Source organism: Ichthyophthirius multifiliis (assembly GCF_000220395.1).
Source record: "Ichthyophthirius multifiliis unplaced genomic scaffold scaff_1120509251187, whole genome shotgun sequence".
Taxonomy (NCBI): Eukaryota; Ciliophora; class Oligohymenophorea; order Hymenostomatida; genus Ichthyophthirius; species Ichthyophthirius multifiliis.
In genome coordinates this window covers 1231-21126 of record NW_004086120.1, presented here as the reverse complement: position 1 = coordinate 21126, position 19896 = coordinate 1231, and the positions used below count along the sequence as shown (strand labels likewise).

The 19896-nt window shown below is 19.0% G+C and overlaps 4 protein-coding genes across 4 annotated transcripts, besides 38 other annotated features; 1 reads left to right on the top strand and 3 right to left on the bottom strand. All coding sequences in view use genetic code 6, as the record gives it.

Annotated features, from left to right (window-relative positions):
- Positions 1–227: 227 nt before the first annotated feature.
- Positions 228–267: a microsatellite.
- Positions 268–549: 282 nt separating this feature from the next.
- Positions 550–7691, bottom strand: IMG5_156560 (phage head-tail adaptor family protein, putative; the record flags this gene model as incomplete). Its single annotated transcript, XM_004030579.1, has 14 exons — positions 7451–7691; positions 6389–7273; positions 5869–6268; positions 5445–5815; positions 5077–5350; positions 4545–4870; positions 4241–4376; positions 3334–3393; positions 2856–2924; positions 2500–2678; positions 1689–1893; positions 1182–1643; positions 1036–1132; positions 550–989 (listed from the first exon to the last, which is right to left on the bottom strand). The coding sequence occupies exons 1-14, from the start codon at positions 7660–7662 to the stop codon at positions 550–552; spliced, it is 4116 nt and encodes a 1371-aa protein (XP_004030627.1). The 5' UTR covers positions 7663–7691.
- Positions 2133–2233: a microsatellite.
- Positions 2176–2230: a microsatellite.
- Positions 2225–2272: a microsatellite.
- Positions 4149–4221: a microsatellite.
- Positions 5356–5407: a microsatellite.
- Positions 6276–6379: a microsatellite.
- Positions 6309–6381: a microsatellite.
- Positions 6461–6520: a microsatellite.
- Positions 6464–6530: a microsatellite.
- Positions 6721–6777: a microsatellite.
- Positions 6755–6802: a microsatellite.
- Positions 6755–6808: a microsatellite.
- Positions 7285–7363: a microsatellite.
- Positions 7286–7367: a microsatellite.
- Positions 7310–7433: a microsatellite.
- Positions 7678–7717: a microsatellite.
- A 1857-nt stretch (positions 7718–9574) lies between these two features.
- On the bottom strand, positions 9575–11681 carry IMG5_156550 (hypothetical protein). The gene is made up of 3 exons (XM_004030578.1): positions 11331–11681; positions 10824–11224; positions 9575–10732 (listed from the first exon to the last, which is right to left on the bottom strand). Exons 2-3 carry the CDS (start codon positions 11011–11013, stop codon positions 10428–10430), a joined length of 495 nt encoding a protein of 164 aa, XP_004030626.1. The 5' UTR covers positions 11014–11224; positions 11331–11681; the 3' UTR covers positions 9575–10427.
- Positions 11237–11316: a microsatellite.
- Positions 11243–11320: a microsatellite.
- Positions 11682–11780: 99 nt separating the features above from the next.
- Positions 11781–15766, bottom strand: IMG5_156540 (phage head-tail adaptor family protein, putative; the record flags this gene model as incomplete). Its single annotated transcript, XM_004030577.1, has 7 exons — positions 11781–12155; positions 12202–12781; positions 12914–13637; positions 13700–14115; positions 14462–14528; positions 14610–14690; positions 14889–15766. The coding sequence occupies 7 exons, from the start codon at positions 15764–15766 to the stop codon at positions 12097–12099; spliced, it is 2805 nt and encodes a 934-aa protein (XP_004030625.1). The 3' UTR covers positions 11781–12096.
- Positions 12169–12199: a microsatellite.
- Positions 12176–12200: a microsatellite.
- Positions 12800–12840: a microsatellite.
- Positions 12834–12887: a microsatellite.
- Positions 14126–14192: a microsatellite.
- Positions 14174–14213: a microsatellite.
- Positions 14220–14279: a microsatellite.
- Positions 15767–16488: 722 nt separating the features above from the next.
- Positions 16489–16536: a microsatellite.
- Positions 16495–16548: a microsatellite.
- Positions 16549–17277: 729 nt separating this feature from the next.
- Positions 17278–17317: a microsatellite.
- A 122-nt stretch (positions 17318–17439) lies between these two features.
- Positions 17440–17496: a microsatellite.
- Positions 17445–17500: a microsatellite.
- Positions 17501–17939: 439 nt separating this feature from the next.
- Positions 17940–17972: a microsatellite.
- A 331-nt stretch (positions 17973–18303) lies between these two features.
- IMG5_156530 (hypothetical protein) lies at positions 18304–19201 on the top strand (the record flags this gene model as incomplete). The annotated part of the gene is made up of 2 exons (XM_004030576.1): positions 18304–18462; positions 18503–19201. The coding sequence occupies 2 exons, from the start codon at positions 18304–18306 to the stop codon at positions 19199–19201; spliced, it is 858 nt and encodes a 285-aa protein (XP_004030624.1).
- A 156-nt stretch (positions 19202–19357) lies between these two features.
- Positions 19358–19466: a microsatellite.
- Positions 19366–19440: a microsatellite.
- Positions 19366–19461: a microsatellite.
- Positions 19370–19461: a microsatellite.
- Positions 19404–19448: a microsatellite.
- Positions 19414–19466: a microsatellite.
- Positions 19467–19896: the final 430 nt, after the last annotated feature.

Sequence of the window (19896 nt, the reverse complement as noted above, 5' to 3'; positions counted from 1 at the left end):
TATCATATTGTAAAAAAAATAATATGATTATATATTGAATTTTTTTTTATTAGCTATATGGATTTCTAAGTATTAATTATAATAATATATTTATTCAAAATATACTAAAAAAAACAGAAATAAGAAAAACAAATAATAAAAAATATAATATTACAATCTTAATATAATATATATTAAAAAAATAAAAAATATTTATTTAAAAATTACTTTTTAATAAATAAAGTAATAAATATCTAATAATAAGATAAAATATCTAATAATAAGATATTATTATATAATTAATACATATTTATTATATTAATTTTATTAAATAAAAATAAATATTCAGATTTAATTTTGTATTAATATTATTAAATTAATTTAATACTTTAATAAAAAACTAAAAAATATATAAATTATATATATATATAATTTTTTTTGTTTTTCCGTATTATTAATTTTTAGATATAATTTATTTTTAAAACCTTGATTTTTTTTAAAAACAAATCTAATATAAAATATATATAAATATTCATAATTAATTTTTTTGTTAAATAATATTAATAATTTTCAAAGTTAATTTGAATGTAAAATTTCTTATGTTTCGTTTACTGCATCTTTCAAATTATCTTCCTTTAATTATTTTGTTTTATCTTCCTATGAGCTAGCAGCCCCACCTGCTGCTGACATAGGAATAATTGAATTAATAATAGCTCCAAAAGTACCACCTAGAGCAAAGGCACTAATTCCAAGGAAAATGAAAACTAACAACAAAATTAAAATAATAATTAAAGTTCCTAAAGCTATAGCTAACAAAGCAGGAGAAATTCCTAGTTTTTCTAATGTCATTGACGTTTTTTTATCATTTAAATATTTAAATGCTTATTCGAATTCATCTTGATTTAAAGAATCTTCATTTAGCTCGTTTTATATCATTTTATGTTTACTTTTTTTATTATTTTTTATAGCTGCAAATATTTCATTTATTCTGTGAATTGTTAATTCCATACCTTATTTTTTATTATTATAAAAAATAATTAAATTTATTAAAAATACCTAATCTTTTAATAAAATTGCTAAATTCATCTTTTGAAATGGAGCCATTTCCATCTCCTTCTTTATCAACTGCATAAAATATATCAGCAATTTAAACCTTTTTTTTTTTAAAAAAAATAAATAAAAAAAATATATATTTATTTTACTTTTCCTTCTTTTAATTTTTTTATTAAATCCTTCATTTTATCAGAAAGTGGGGCTTATGATTATTTCCCAATATTTGTTAATTTATCTTTATCTTAAAAAACACCCATAGAAGAAACTTAATCATAAATTTTATTAATCAAGTTTATTTTATTTTAATCTAAAATATCGAACTTTTTAATCACAACGAAAATCTTTTAATAATCGCCTTATACTATTGATATTATATCTTCAATAATAGTACAGTCTATTTAACCTTTGCTTATATATTTTAATAATTTCATGACTTCTTGGACTACATATGGGTCGTTTAAACTTTATTAAGGTCTTTCAAATATAGATTAGAGTAAAATAAATATATTTGAAATCATTTTCTCGATTTATGCTCCATCGTCTGATTTAGAGGCTTTTCCGAAAAAGAATTATTTCAAGTCTTCATTTTCGAAGGCGAATTAAATTAAAACCTATTTATATATTATATTTATTTATATTGTTTTATATATATTTACTCTAATAGAATCTTATGTACTTGAAATAGTGTTATGCTTGAGAATTTCAGGTTTTTGGTTTGTAATTAAATAAAATAAGGCATGAATTAATGAAAGAATTGATTCATTTGCATTAAATATGTCTTTGGCAACTATAATTATTATATCTTCTATTTCTTTAGAAAGTTGATTTTTTTGAGTTTTGTTTAAACCTTGTTATTTTTAACTTATTAGTAGTTAAATTGTAAATAATATTTGCAATAGTTTATTGAATAAATTAGCAAAAACTTAATTTCCTTAAAATATGTAATTTAATAAAGATTATGATTATTTTTCTTATTCTTTGAAGAATTTTTAGATTGAAGCACTATTTCCTTAAGCTATTGAGTTGGAACCAGCTTCATATAAATCGTATAAATAACTTATTACTATATGCTCATTTTTGATTTCAGATATTAAAGATCCATTTATAAATTTAGTTATATATACATATTATCTATCTATTTTTTATATATTTATTTATATATATATATATATATATATATATATATTTATGTATATATTTAATACTTAATTAATATTTTTATTATTTAGTTATTATATTTGTTAAAGGCAATTAAATTTTACCATCAGAAATTATTTTAATTTATTCATTAAGTTCAATTAAATGTTTTTTGTAATGTTTACTAACTTTTTTATATTTTCAAATATTAATCTTATTTTTGAAATTGAAATATCATCGTCTTTTTTTTAAGATTTGAATAAATTTTCATCTATTTTTTTGAATTCCATACTAATTTTTAATTATTTTTTTTAAATAATTTTTTTTTACTTTTGTAGAATTTAACTCATTGTATATCCTATTTAATTAGTTTATTTTACACTAGTTATTTTCGAATTAAAAATTTAGTTTTTATTTTTATGAGATTATTTAGGCTTTTCTTCTATTTCTACATTCAAAATACTAGAGTCGATACTAAATATAGAATCAATAAAAACAACAGAAATAAACTATAAAGAATTTTTAAATATCTAAAATAAATTTCCCATATTAATAAATAGTTGATTATAATTTAAATCCGAAGCCGGCTTTTTTAAATATTCAATTAAAGGGTTAATTTTATCCTATATACCATATCCTAAAACAGTAATGTTTTTCCATAAAAACAAGGATTATAATATAGCTACTTTTTCTTTTCTTTTTAGTTATTCTTCGTCATTAAGTTGTTCTTTATAACCTTTTTTCATTAAAGATTCCTATTTTTTTTTTATTATTATTATTAATATATTTTCATATAATATATATACTTTATTTGCTTCTCTTGTTTCTAGAATTTATTTAAATTTAAAAGCAAGATTGTTTTTTTGTTTTTAGTCTTGTTTTGGAGTTTTTTCAGTATTTGTTTGATTTTTTTTATTTTTTTCGACTTGTTTTTCGGTTTAAAATGTGTATTAATCTAATCTATCTTCAAGTTCGTTTGTACTAAGGGAATTTATTATTTTTATTAAAGAATTATTTGCAATTCCTAAAATTAAATGAATATATTTTAATTCATCCGAAAATGAAATTATATTATGTTCTTTGAAAAGTTAAAACATTTATTATTCTTCATCAATATTCTATTTTTTTGTTTTATATTTTTTTAACTTTTTTTATTGTTTTTACGTTTAATTCAGTCAAAGCATTAGTTAATTAAATATTTTTTAATATGGAAATGTCCTTAGGCTTTAATAAATATAAGTATTTTAATAATTAATATCCATTTGTTTATTCGTTTATATTATATATAAGATAAAAAGATTAACTATTAATATTTTATATTTAATTTATTTTTTATTTAAAAAAAAAAATACCTATATCCATCTTAGTCTTTTTATTAATTATATACTAAGAAATCCCATTCATTTTTAATTATTTTTCTTAAGCATTTTAATAAATAATTAAATTCTAGTTTTTTATTTTTAAGATTTATTTTATTGGCTTCTTCTAAATTAAATTTAAGTTCATCTTAAAATTCTTTTATTTTTTTCTCTTCTTTATCTTTTAAATCATCTTTGGGTTTAATTTCTTCTTTTTGTTTATCTGTATTTGGTTTATTTTCTAGTTTTTATTTATTCAAGGGTTTATTTTCTTCACTTTCTTCTTTTTAATTATTATCTTTTTTCTATTCATTTTTTTTCATATCCATAATACCTTCTTATTTTAATTGTTTTTTAGATTATGCCTAATTTTAAGCATCTTTAGCTATCTTATCTTCAATAGTTTTAATATTTTCTTTACATTTTTTTATATTTTAATGAAGTTTAATTATTTTGTCCTTATTCTATTTAAAATTGCAGATTTCAGCACATATTTTCCAAAAATAAATCTCAGCTTTTTCCTAAGCTTTATTTTTATTTGGAGATAGATTAGACCTTTAAAAAAAATCTATTGTGTTTTCATCTTCTTCATGAATATGCATTTATCCCTTTTAATAAATTTATATAAATATATAAATATATATATATAAATATATAATATATATATATATATATATATTTATATATATATATAAATAATAATGTTTTTATACTTTTTCGAATGACCAAAGGAATTTTTATAAATATTATAAAGCAGTAGGACAATATTAAAATACTTCAGAATATTAAACTAATTTCAAACATTCGTTCATATTTCCTTCATAGAACAATTTAATATTTTAAACGACACTAATATATTAATTTTTATAAATATAAATATATATATGCATATATTATTTTTTTTAAATTCCATTTAAATAAATAAAAATATAACCATTTTTTTTATCGATTAAGATTTTTTTTTTATTATTTATTTGAAAAAAAAAAAATGTTTAAAATTAATTTATAAATAATTACTGTCTATTAATATCCGTTAAATTAGAAATCGAAAGAATTCTGTCAAGATCACTTTTAGGATCTAGTGATTTATCCATAGCTAAAGAAATAAAACTATGGAGAATTTTATCTTTTCCTTCAGAACATGTTTCATCTAGTAAAGCCTAGAAAGGCTAATATATAGATGATAAATATAAACATAGAATTTCGGCGAGAACTTTTTTATTACTAACCATAAATTAAGTACTTGCAGATAAACAACTTATCATATTATCAAATTATATTTCACCTCTATCTTATAAAATAGCTCCATTTAATAATAGTACACCAAAATAGAAATTACATTCCTTAAAAAAATATATAATAATTAATTATATTTTTTTTTAACATTATAATTTTTGTAATTTATTTTAAAAAAGCAATCGAAAAAAAAAGGCTAAAAAAGCCTTTTTTAATTTTGATTGAATTTTTTAAAAATAAAAGGTGAAAATAAAAAAAATCGCAATAAATATTAAAAGTATATAATTTTTTTTTTTAAAAAAAAAAAAAATACTTAAGAGTAATTTTCCATAAAAAATTCGTGCATATTTAAAGCTTGATAGTTTTCTCTAAAAATATCAACTAAAAGTACAAAATTATCATTTTAAGTCATTTCTTGGAATTTATCTTATTAATTTATTACATCTTTGTTTTTAGCCCCACATTAAAAATCTGTTTATTCCAAATCATAATTATCATAATATCCTTCTCTTTTTCTATAATTCAAAAATTATGTTGAGTCTTAAAGATCATAAAATATTTTAAATTCTTAATATTAATAAGAAACACTAATTATATTTATATATATATATATATATATATATATATATATATATATAATATATTTAATATTATTATTTTTTTAAATCAAAATAAATTTACTAAGAGTCTATATAATCCTCAAAATTATCAATTAAATATTCCATAGTATTATTTTATATACAAGTAATAATATCCTCATCTAAAAAGTCTTTGAAAAATCCAAGCTTTTTAGACATACTACCATATTAGTCATATGTAGAAATAATATCTTTAGCTAATAATTCAAAGTAGTAGTTTTATTTTAGTTTGAATTTTTATATGGCGATTTTACTTTTGTTGCTTTCTAAAGATAATTTATCATTTATATTTTTATCTTAACACCATTCATATAATTATACCATTACTTATTAATAATTATAATTATATAAACTTTCTGTTGGGTTAGATCTTAATATATCATCTGTAGTTAATGTGAATCCACATGCTAAACCCTATTAATATAAATAAATATTATATTTAGGCTTTTCTTTAATTTAATTTTTACTATAATTTATATAAGTCGAAATTTAGAAAAATAATCTATCATATCATCATAAAAGTAATATTTTTCAATTGTGGATAATAAAAAGTCTATTAAAAATGAAACTTATTTAGAATGATCATCTTCTCTATCTGCATACCCAAATATATCCCAATAACATCTTTTTAGTTAGTATAACGAAGTTAATACATTTAGCTACATTATAGGATTTTAATTCATTACAAAATTACAATTTTATTATGTAAATTTGAATTTTTTCTGTTTATTATTGTATTTTATATATTCATATATTTAATCGTTTTTCTCTATTCTAGGATCTGTATAAAAATACGTATTTATTTATTTAAATACTTTAATAATAATATCATATATTTGTTCATATTCATTTTAATTTTGTAAATCACTATTAAATATAAATATATTATTATATGAATATAATTTAATATTTATATATATATATATATATATATATATATTATTCATATTTATAATATTATTTATATATTTAATATATTTTGATTACTTTTCTATCATAACTTATAATAGAATCTCATCAGTTAATAAATATTTAATTTCTTATTAATTTCCTTCTTAATATTCTTTTTATTCTTATTCTTTCTCTTTTCTACCTTTTTATTTTTATTTTTTTTATTCTAGCTCTTTTTTTGTATATTGGTTATAGTATTATACTAACATTTAAATAATATTAGTAGGGAAATTAACATTTCTAGCCATTTCATTTAATTTCATAGGATCATATATTTCAAAACTATCTAAAATTTCTAATTATCTTTTTTATATATCAGGGCATAATTTTTCTGTTAAATATTGCAAAAGATCATCTTCAATTTATTATTTTTTTTCTTCTTATTCTATTTCTTTTTCTTGCTCTTCTTCATTTTTTTTTTCTTCATTTTTATTATCTTCTTCATTTTTTATATCTATATCAGTATTAATATTTTTCTTTTTAGAATTTTTATTAATAATTTTTTAAGAATCTAAAAAACTTTCCCTTATTACTTTCAAAATCATTATGTATTCATTATTTACAGTAACTTCTTTTAAGATAGTAGGGAAATTCAAAAAGTTAATTATCAAAACTAATGCTTTTATAGGATTTAAATATGTTATTTTGCTATTATTAATCATAAAATGAGTCTAAGCTAAATATTCCCAAGTATTAAAATCTCCTAATATTAATAATGTCCACATAGGACTTAAATAAGTACTTTTTGTCAATTAATATATAGCATAATCTAATGTATTACCTTTTTTTAATTTATCTATATTATTTAAAGATTCATCATATTTCTATTATTAATCTTTTTTCATTTTCATAGATATATTCTTATATATATTATATAAAACTTGAGTAGGTTTAATATTACTTAATCTACTACTTATAATACTGTATAAATTAATAAAATATATTAAAAATATAAAAATATAATATATAAATATATAAATATATAAATATATAAATATAAATATATAAATAATATTTTAATATACTATTATAATAATATATTTAATATATATATATATAATATATATATATATATAATATAAAATTTTTAAAAATTACCCTGTTATACCTACTATTAATGAATGGAAATCATTTTCATTTGTTAAAGTGCATTATGCTAAATACGGTTTAGGTTATTAATATTCTGTGGAAGGATAAGAATTAGTCGGATATTATAAACCATAAATATTTTTAGCATAATCTCTTATTAATGTAAATTCACCTCTTCCTAAAATATAGGCTACTGTAATCCATGTTTCATCTACTTTCATTGTTTTGATAATTTTATTATTTTTTATTAATGAAATTATTTTTTTTAATGAAATTTTAGTATCTCCATATATCTCTTGGCATGTATCTAATAGCAATAGTTACTATAGACCATCCATTTTATAAGAAGATGGCAATTTTAATGCTTTTTATATCCATTTTGTATCATTTGGATTATAATCTAAATACATCATTTTAAAACAGGAAATTAATTCTTATAAATTAATTTATATCTACTACAAAGCCTTATTTATATATGCATTATTTTTCATTTATTCATATATTTCATTTCTAATCTAATTATTTGGAGCATTCTTTATTTAGGCTAAAAAAGATACTAATTCAACTGCTTCTATAGGAAATTTAGCTTCTCGTGAAAAAAAAGAAGTGTTTATAGGTTAGCCGTTTGTTAGGCGAATATATTATTCTACTGCTTTGTCTTATATTGTGACTTTATTTATTAAAGAGGCGTAGGATATTTATTATGGGTTTTAGTTTTATTTAGTTTTTTCTCTAATTTATGACTAGAAATCTAATTGACGGTAAAATTTAATTAGTTGTTAGGTACATTGGATTGTGTCAGATGAAAAAAAAGTATATAGAGAATCGAAAAACTCAGATTTTATATCTAGAAATGTACTTAGATATTGCTTTACAGTGTAAATGTTATCATCGGAATTATTTTGTTTGTTTTGAATTTTAAAAGATATACCTTTGGATTTTCCGCTGAAAAAAACTTAGAAACAAGCCAAAATTAATAAAAATTAGTTCTTTTATTAATCAAGAAATTCAAGTAAGTATTTTATCATTTATTATTGGTTATTTTCACATAAAATCTAAACTGCTTTTATTAAACCTTAATATGAGTTATCATCCATATTTTCGCTTTTTTTTATAAAATTTGCTAAATCTTTGCTTTTATTTTCCATTAAACCTAAATGAAAATTTAAAACATTTTATACACTTGGAGACGTTTCAGGACCGAAAATATTCACAGTATCGAGAATTCCTTATAGACTCATTTAATAGTTGTTGTGGATTAAAATCTAGTGAAGAAGTTATTTAGGAACTTTTTCTTAAAATAATTTTTCTTATATATTTTGTAAATTAGAAGGTAGTTCTTCAAATTTCTAAATTATTCCACAACAGTATTCAATATAGTCGAGAATTTAGTTTTATCGTCTATCTTTGCTTATAGTTTAGACGAGATCGAGGTTTTATATAGCTCTATAGATCTTTTCTGATCTCGAACTTATGAATATATTAATGAAGCTTTCAAGAAGGTTCTCTTCGACGTTTATTATTAGAGAAATATCTGTTATTGCAGCCTTTATTTATGCACTTTAAGTTGATTAGTCAGATGGATTTAATGGAATATTCCTAAAAGCGCAAAATTTTTTGAAAAACTAGAACTCTTCTTGGTCTATGATTAGTTTTTTGTTCTAATTTATTATTTTAAAGTCTCCAGTAACTTAATTTAGGGTCAAATAGCTGTTAAACTAGAGCTCGAAAATCCTTTTTAAACTTGCGTAATTTTTAGAATATTTCAGGTAATTATCATTAGATATATTAGATTAATTAATAATAGAGTCTTCTTTAGTGGGAGTTAATTACTTAATGAGTTATTATTATATATCTATTTCTATTTTTTTGTTCCCGTCTTTACTTTTTTCAATTCCAAAGTCTTTATTTAGGAAATCTTTGCAAATATTAAATGAAAGTTGACCTCTTATGAATAATATTAACTAAGTTATCTAATATAAATTATTATAGGGCTTTGGTATGTTTTGATTTGTGACTTTAAAATATAATAAAGCTTCGTATATTTACTGGGCGTCTATTGAACTATAGAGGTTATATAATTAAATGAAGGTGTTTATACGATTTTCTTTTATCTTGGAAATTTTACAGGCGAATTTGTAGATTTCAAGAATATTTTAGATACCTGTTTTATTTCTTTGGGTTATTATGTTAATTATACCAAGTAGTATTTTTTAAGATACTTTCATTTTTTTAGATATCTAAAGGAATATGTCACTGTTATAGAGTTATTCTTGGATTTCTTCGGTTGAAATAAAGCCTTGGAATCTCGAAATAAATAAAGCTTTTAAAGAACAGGTTATGTTTTCGTCAAAACCGTATACTTAAGTACCGTTTTTTTACAAGTTTCTTATTTTATTCTCGTTGTTATTTATTAAAAATTCAAGGAGTTAAAATAAAGACTGGACTATGTATATCTTCTCCTTTTTTATACTATTTAATTTCTTAGAATTCTCTCCATTTAATTAACCTTATATTAATTAACTAAAAAACATTAAACCTTATTTTACTTTATCATTCATTTTTACGTTTTTCAATAAAAATTACTATAAAAATTAACCAAAATCACCTATTAAATCAGGTGGTATATCACTAAAAGAGCCCCTTATAAAATTCATGGCTATAACAAATAAAGAATATATTGTATTTGAGTCTTTTTTTTTATCATCTTGCTTCATGTTTTTATTATCTTTAGTTGTGGCTTGGTTTTATTAGTTTTTTTGCAAGTCTTTTTTCTTTTGGAGCTCTTCTTCTTTCTTTTTTAGTGTTTCAATTTAATCTTTTATATCTTTTATTTGGTTTTCTAAATTTATTATATTATCCATGGCTTTTAATTAGTCGTCGGCATGTTTGGATACTTTTTATTCTTGTTTCTTGTATAGTTCTACATAATATTTGGTGTCTTATTCGTAAATTTGAAAATCCGATTAAATTTATTCAAAAGATTTCATGATTTCTTCTTATTAATTAAGAATATTGGATAACTCTCGGACATATTAGTTATAAATAGTTTTTTGTTTTTCATATTCTTTTTATTTTTCGTCTAGTTCTTGCTTTAAATAATCATATTGGTTATTTAATTTTATATTTTAAATTTTTTCTTATAGGTCTTTGTCTAAATTTGAAATTTAAAGTTGAATTTCTTATAGGTTTTATTATATTGCGTTCTTTTTTTAAGCTAATTTAGATTCTTTACTTCTATGTATTTTTTTATCTTTATTGTCGTTTTAATTTTATTTTTTTTCTTGTTCGCTTTTTTAATTTTATATAGATATATCAGAAATTTATTATTTATAAATATTTCTATTTTAATATATATGTTAATATAATTTATTTATTTTACATTTAAAAATTATTAAGATTGTTTATATTTCCTTCAAAACCAACTTCATTTTAACCTGAATTATCTAAAACATAATTAGCTGATGTTTGTATAATATTATTATTATCAATTTTTTAAAAACCACTATTTTATTCATTATTATTTAGATCATAATCTTCAAATTCTTAATCATAATAATTGTCATCGTCATCTTTTTATTATGAAATAAATTAATTTTCAATATGCTCTTAATCTTATTCTAAAGAACTAATTTAAGATGAGCTTTATTGGTTAATGTTATTATATTTTTAAAATTAATCTTTTAGTTATTATTCTTAAATTATTAAATTATGTTCAAGTTCAACAAATTAAATTTATATTTCTTTTATTTATGTTTAATTCAAAGTTTCAATATCATTAATCTATTAAATTAATATATTTATATTTATATTTATATTTATATTTATATTTATATATATATATATATATATATTTATATTTATATATTATTTATTTATTAATTTTTACTTATTTTTATAATGGAATTAGACTTTATTCTATCTACTTTACAATTTTATCTTATTCTATTTTTTTATTTTTTAATTCTTTATATTATTCAATTAATGCTTCTTTTTTTTATTATTCTAATTTCTCTTATTCTTTGAAGCTTATAGATTTTTTTTTCAAATCTTCTTCAACTTCAAATAATAACTAAGCAGGACTCATATCTTTAAATTTTTATTATTTTTTTATATCATTTTTTATTTAATCATTTTATTCTATACAACATTATTTTATACTTTAATTTAATTCATTTAGTTCTTCCTATTCATAATCTTTTTAATTTTTTTAATATATTAAGTTTTCTTTTTCCATCTATAATTAATTGTTTAGATCATTTACCAAGCTTAATAAATCTGCTTTTAAAATATTACACTTGTCTACTTCTACAATCTTTTCTATATTTTATTATTAAGCATTTTTTCCACTCTTTATTTTCTCTCCAATCATTTCTATTCCTTATATTAAAGGATCAATAATTTCTTTTATTCTAGAAGATGAAATACTTTTCCCTTATTAACGGAAAGAGTCTAAAATTACCTCTACAAAATCCATTACTTCAACCACTCCTATTATTCCAGTTAAATTTTAAGTTTATTACTAAAAACCGGAATTTATTAAAAATTTTTTTACACAATCCATTATGTCTTTATATTATATTTAATCTTGGTCTTTAAATAAATTATATGCAAGCCTAAATATATCTTAGTATTTGGTTATTTCTTTTAAACTTTCAAAGCCGATTACTTTTTAAACATTTTAAGCCAGTTTTATGAATTCTTCTAATATTACCTTATATTTATAATTAATATTTTTTTTTTTTAATTTTTTTTTTTACTATTTCTCATATCTTTTTTAAATCCTTTATATATTTTAAGAATACCTAAAATAATGTTTTTATTAGCTTAAATTATAGCTTATTCAGAAGATAAAAGTTCTATTTCTTATTCATTTTCTTAAATATCTAGATCTAGTTATTCTCCTGCTCCGGATTTTTTTTTGTCTTTTTATAGTTATTATTGAATATTTTTAAGTGCTTTTATATTTTTTCCTTTTTATATATTTTATTAGTTTTTGATTTATTAGGAAATATTATTGTCGTTTTTCCATAAAGATATTATGTCAGCTATAGCAATACAGAAAATATTAAGAAGATTTTCCTCGATTTTTTATTAAGTCAATAATCCACCCTAAATAGTCTATTCTGGGAATGCCAATTCCCAAACAAAATTTAGTATAGGACCTTTTAAATTCATAATTTTTCCTAGTTAATTTTTCTTATTTTAATTTTAATATTAATTCACTAAAGCATTAATTAATAATGATATAGCATTTTTCAATTCTCGTTTATCTTCATTAATAAAACACCAAAGAATACCTGAAATTTCATTTTTTAATTAAGGACATATAAAACTTACCTGTAAAATAAAAAGTACATAAATAAAAATTATATATATAAATAAGGATTAAATATATATATATAAATATATATATATATATATATATATATATATATTTATATATCTCTTTTAATATAAATATATATTTACTTATTCGAATAATATATTTTTAGCCTTTTCTTGTAATTATGTAACAATTTATTATGCAAAAGCAGATGGATCTTCTGCTATTTTAATAATTTGATTTCCCAAATTAGTAACAGCACTTGGATCTCGAATCATAGTTTCTATATTATTATTTAAATCTTCGCATACTTTAGGATCTATAAGGCCTAAATCAGAGGCTTATTTTGCTATATTTCTTATATCATCAGTTGGTATTGCATCTGCAATTTTTTCTTAAATATTCATTTTTTTAATGATATCTTAGAATTAATTTTAAGCCATAGATGTGAGGTATTCTTCTAATTTCTTGAATCCATTTTCACTTAAATCTTTAAAATCTTTTAATTTCTTAGATATTATAGTCACGAAAGTAGCCGCAGAAGTTGCATAAGGTAGAAAAGCGTCTGGGTTTATAATTGCACCTAACATAAGCCATATTGCTACTAGAGAAAAATACACTAAAGCTGTATAGGAAGCTAATAAAACTATACACCACATTATACGAGACATTATTCTTCTTAATAAAGTCGATTTTCGGTATGTTTGGAAGTATTTTTCTTAAGGAAAATTCATACTAGAATAGTATTGGATTAAATCTATAAATGATAAAAGCCAAAAAGTCAATGTAATGGCTATAATAAATACTAATATCCATGAATCAGTAGATAGTTTATAAGGAATTGATGATGGGTAGTATATAATATCCATTCTAATTATATTTAAATATTGTTTTTATATATATTAATTAAATTAAATTATTTTTAGATATACCCGAATATTAATCTTGGAGTAGGTGTTAAGCTATATGGTGATTGCTAAACTCTTAAAAATATAGCTAAAGCTAATAATGGAGAACCTAATAATATAATAACAGATACATGTGCAATTACAGTTATAACATCAAAAAACTGCCAACCAGTAGGAGTAAATATGTTTTATTTGGCATCGTCTAATGTGCTTTTGCCCATTACTATATCTTATATGAAAATATCTTTAGTTAATAACACTTCAAAGTTATTTTCTACTCTTTATTTATCAATAATATAAATTTGGCTTTTCTCAGAATTATATGAAGGATCTCTTTCAATCCATTATTAAGGTAAATATACAGTATCTATTCCATATTCTTTTTTTAATGAAGCTTCATTTGGTTAAATTTTTTCTAAATGATTTTTCAAACAAAATTCCTATATAAAAAAATAAAAAAAAAAAAATTATATAAATTAAAAAAAAATATTTAGATATAAATAATAAAAAAAAATATAAGAATAATATAAAAATAATAGTGTTGTATAGTTATTTATATAAATATGTATATAAATATATATATTTATTTAAATAGATATATTTAAATATATAAAAATTATAATATATATTATACATATATTTTTTTTATATATTATTTACTGAGTATTTTTAATCAAATTATTAAGAATCTATTTAATCTTCATTGAATTTAGTTAATGAGCAACATGTATTTATAAACAAATTTAATGAATTTGTATTTTTTTATTATGTTATTGAATTTATAACTCCATTATACTTAATATATGTGTAAAATTGTGTTAATGTATCTTATCTTACAACAAGTTTAAATCCTCTATTTTTTAATAATTTTATACTATATTCTTCATCTAATTTTCTCTCTAATAATTAGTTTAAGTAACAAAATTTTTCGTACAAAACTTTCAATTCCATTCCAGAAATAGAGTCTTTATCTAAATTATGAATTTTTGTGTCTAAATCATCTCTAGAAGATTATCTTTTTATAAAAAGTATTTTATAAAACTCAAATATAGAGTTTTGTCTTGACTTATGTACTATATTAACCACAAAATCTATAAAAGCACTCAAAGGTGGTGCCAAAAATATAAGAGTATCAAAAAGTTTAATAATGCCACTTAATGTATAGTTAAAAGTTTATTTGTTATCTTATTTTTCCATTTTTTTAGTTGCTTACTCGAATTTGTTCTAATTTTAATTTTCTTAGATTTACTCTTGTTTTAATTCTTTATTATATTCTTCTAGAATGATTCTCTATTCATCTGTTAAATTATTATTATTTTAATATTCGTCTTTGCCAGCCTTGTCTAAAACCGAGTATTTATCCAAATGAGAAATATGTCTTAAAACCCATATATAATTCTAATTTATAGCATATACTAAGCCCACAATTAGCACTAAACCAACAATTAATGCCAAAACAACGCTCACTATAATAGCCGCGAACAAAACCTAGTATTATTGGACATTGTAGTATTATAGAGAAATACCTCCTTACACATCTTTATTAAAACTCAACCATTGATCATCATAGTCTCTATTTAAATTAATTTCACGGAAATCTTAATATTATGTGGTTTAGCTTATATTATCTATAGGCAATTTTACCATTTATTGCCAGGCGAAAGAATATATATGCCTCTCAGTATTCGTAATCTAGCTTTTAAACTTCTCCTTAATAAACTCTTGTGTTTAATATAGGGAGTCTTTAGTTAAACTAGGTACATAAGGACAATATCCAGGAGATAGTATATATTCTTTGTAATAACTCTATGTTGTTAATAGTGTAATTGTCAAAGTACCCAACCACCAGGGTTTCATATATGAATAGGCGGGATTATATGTAACTTGCCATTATTAAAAGGAGTTCGATCGAATATATTTAGAACCTAATTATATAACAAAAATAGGGTCATATATTTTAGGGTTTTTAGTCTATTCAATAGTCTTGTATAGGTCTTCTAGAGAAGTTTTGGAAAGGTCGATTTTATCGGCGTTTTCGCCATATAGATTATCGTCGAAAAGTACTTGTCTTTCAGTTTTGGCTTTTTTCATATTATCGATTAAAACGTATTAATTTTTTTCTTTAAATATATTTATGTATATGTTCCCGAAGGTATTTTTAGCGTTTAAAAGCTGGAAATCTCCTATGTTTTCAGATTTTATTTCTAAATCGGAAATCTTTATACATCTCTATTCAATTACGTCATTGGGGTCTGTACATTAAACACCATATGCGCATACTTTTTCGCAACCATTTTCTAATACTATTCGGTTATTTTAATTTATAGGAGTTATACTGTTTGATTTAGTGGAAGTAATACAGTATAAGTCTTTAGTAATGTCATATTTGTTTTTATAGGTTTAGTAGATTATATAGATATATTTCCTTCACTTACGTCAATACTTGCTTATTCGAATTCAAAATTATTTATTTCTACGCTTCCAGAAAATGAAAGAAAATTAAATTTCTATAAATATATTTTAAATAATAATTTAATTAAAAAAAATTATTTACTTAAATGCCTATTATTTAAGGAGAGTTTAGTTATATTTTAGAACCACGAATATCTAAGTTTTTTGCAGAGAAATTATTAGAATTTATAATTATATAACATGTAGATAAATCACAGTCTATTTATAAGAATTCAAATGTAATTTATTTATAAATATTCATAGATATTTCACAAGAATCAGTGCTAAGTTGATTATTAAAAATATAATCTGTTATACCATCATCATTTTCAATAATTTAAAACTAATTTAAAAAGATAAAAAAATAAATATATAAATAATATATATAAATATATATAAATATATATATATTTATATATATAGTTTTTTATTTTATTATTTTTACTTTGCTATCTTTATTTTACAATATTGCATCAGGGTAAAAATATTATACTTACGCAAAATCATTAATTAGGAGATCATTATCGAATTTTTTTATACCCAAAAAGCTTTAATCTACTGTCAAAGAATCAGGTCTTTCATAATCCCATATATTTAATTAGCAATTATTTATTTTAAATCTTATTTTTTAGTTATTTTAAAGGTTGAATTTACCTCTTTCAAATCCTAATTCATAAAACCAAATAATAAAAAGTACTAATATAATTGAAATAATAATTAAAAGCCACAATACTCTCCATATTTTTCTCCACTTTAGCATATCACTATAAAATTTCTTTAAATAATATTCTCTAAATCTTTAACAATAGCTTTTTTTTTTGACCTATTACGAATTTTTTTAATTGTCTCTTTTTTAAATCAAAGGCTCATCTTCTGCTTAATCTTCATATTTAGTATTCGTTATTTATTATAATATTTATTGTTATTTTATTTTTTTAGCATCTTATAAAGATATTATTAAATTGTTAGGGAGTGGCTATATTTTATTACTATGTTTATCTTTTTAGGATTTTGAAGATTTTAATATATTAATATTATTATTTTCTATTTAATCTTAATTTTGATTTAATTGTTTTTAATCATTTATAGAATCAAAATGAATATTTAACTTTTTATAAAAAAAATATTTATAAATAAAAAATAAAAATTAAAATATATTATAAATATAAATTAATATATGTATATTATAAAATATTTATATATTTTTATATATTTAATAAAATTATTTTTAAATATTATTAATGTTTATATACATATATATATATATATATATATTTTAATATAATTGTTTAATTCAAAATATTTTTAAATTATTGTATGTATATATATATGTATGTATTTTTTGTATGTATATATATATATATTTATTTATGTTTTAATCTATTTTTGTTTTTATTTATATGTAGTTTTTATATATATATTCTTATTCTTATTTACATTTATGTATTAGTCATTTTCAAATATTGATACTTTTTTTTATTATTTTTATTTATCATTTTAATCAAATATTTTTTCTTTTGAATTTTATTTATCTTATATATTATTTTTATTTTTCTAACTTGATATTTTTGACATTTTTTTTTAAAGATTATATCTAACTATATAATAATAATTTAAATTTATTTTTATATTATTGTCAATATATATGAATTTTTTTAAAATATTTATTTTTCTATCGCATTAAAGAGTATTTATTTTATCAAAATAAACAAAATTTAAAAAAAAAATTAATTTTATATATAGAAAATCTTTATTAAATTCATTGATAATTAAAATGAAACTTTAAATTTTTATTTTATATTTATTAAAAAACAATATTAATAAAATTTTAATATTATAAAATTTTTTTTTAATATATATATCTATATTTAAAATTGTTTATATATAAAATTTAATAATATATATATATACATACAAAAAATATATATTATCTAATTATATTTGTACATTTATATATATTAATTTTGAAGTTTTTATTTTGAATTATTTTAATTATACTAATTTTAAAATTTAAATTATATAATTTTCATTATTATAAAATATATATATATAATTTATTTTATAAAATAAATTTCAAATATAATTATATTTAAAAAAAAATATAATTTTATTTTATTAAATATTGAATAAATTTTTTATTTTATTTATATTTCTTTAATTTAAAATTATAAATACATATGATATATACTATATTCTTATTTTCGATATTAATAATATTATCTAAACAACAATAAATATACTTAAACTAAGGTAATGATTGGCCAGGAACTTGTTAAGAAGGTTCAGCTCAATCTCCAATTGACATAAAAGATGTGAAAGGCACATGTGATAACAGTGTAAATCAAAAAAATAAAAAAATAAAAAAAATAATATTAGATGATGGTTAATATGGTATTAAAAGCTGAAGATATTTTAACTTCAGTTAATAAGTCTTTATAAGGTTTGAAATCGGTTGGATAATTTACAATTTTACATGCAAAAGATATAGACGGAAACTTAGTAGGATACGACGGATATGAAATATAGGTAAAATCTCCTTCTGAACATTAAATAGAGGGTACATAATATGATATAGAGGTGTAGTTTTACCATAATATAAAGGCTGAATTTAAAATTGCTAATGATGCTTAATAAAAAACTAAGGCAGTTGTGTGCATTTTCTTTAATCAAGATTCCACGAAAAGTTCTAAATTTTTCGATGTATGGAAACCTCAAAAAGTCGAAAATAGTTTCAATTTGAATCTAAATGCGACTTTGGGTGAAGTTTTTTCTACTTCGGATGACTATTATTCTTATTAGGGATCAATTACTTAACCACCATGTGATGAAGTGGTCAATTGGTATATTTTTAATACTGTTTTTAGTATGTCAACTATTTAGTATTCGGATATTAGTTTATATTTATAAAGAAATATTGAGTTTGCGAAAGGAAATGGAAGCAATAGGGCAATTTAAAGTTTAAATGATAGAGTTATTAAAAAAGGAAATATTGCATGTGAAGAATAGTTTATTTACTTCTTCTCATTTTTTATTTTGTATATATTTATAAATTATTTCATTTTTAAATTACTTTGAAAATATAAATTATGTTTGTAAATTTTTTTGATTAAATATTATTTTAAAGATACTAATAATTATTTATATTATTATTTTATTTTATTGTTTTCTATAAATTTATTAATACAATTAAAATATATGATTCATTTATTATTATAATTTATATAATCATTTTTAAAAACAAAAATAAATAAAAATATATATATAAATAAAATTAAAAAAATAAAATAATATATATATATAAATAAATTTATAAATATATATATATATATATATATTTATAGTTATAATTATTTACAAAGAATTTTTTAATATTTTTTTATATCTAAATATATTTATAATTAAAGAAAATATTTTATATCATGAATAAATAATAAAAAATATTAAATAAAATTAAAACTATTGTATAATATTTTATTTATTATTTTTTATATAATATAATAAAATAAATTTAAATATCTATTTTTTATATTTAACTTATAAACAAAAAATTAAATTATATCATTTGATTTTTATAAATACAATTATTATAATTAAAATAGATATTATTAATTATTTTATATTTATATTTTTTGAAAATATAAATTATTTTTTATAATTTTTTTTTTAATTATATATTAACTATATTTTTATAGTTATTATAAAATTATATATTTTTTATGTTTTTTATTTTGTATTCAATTTATTTTAAAATTAAATAACAATTATAATAA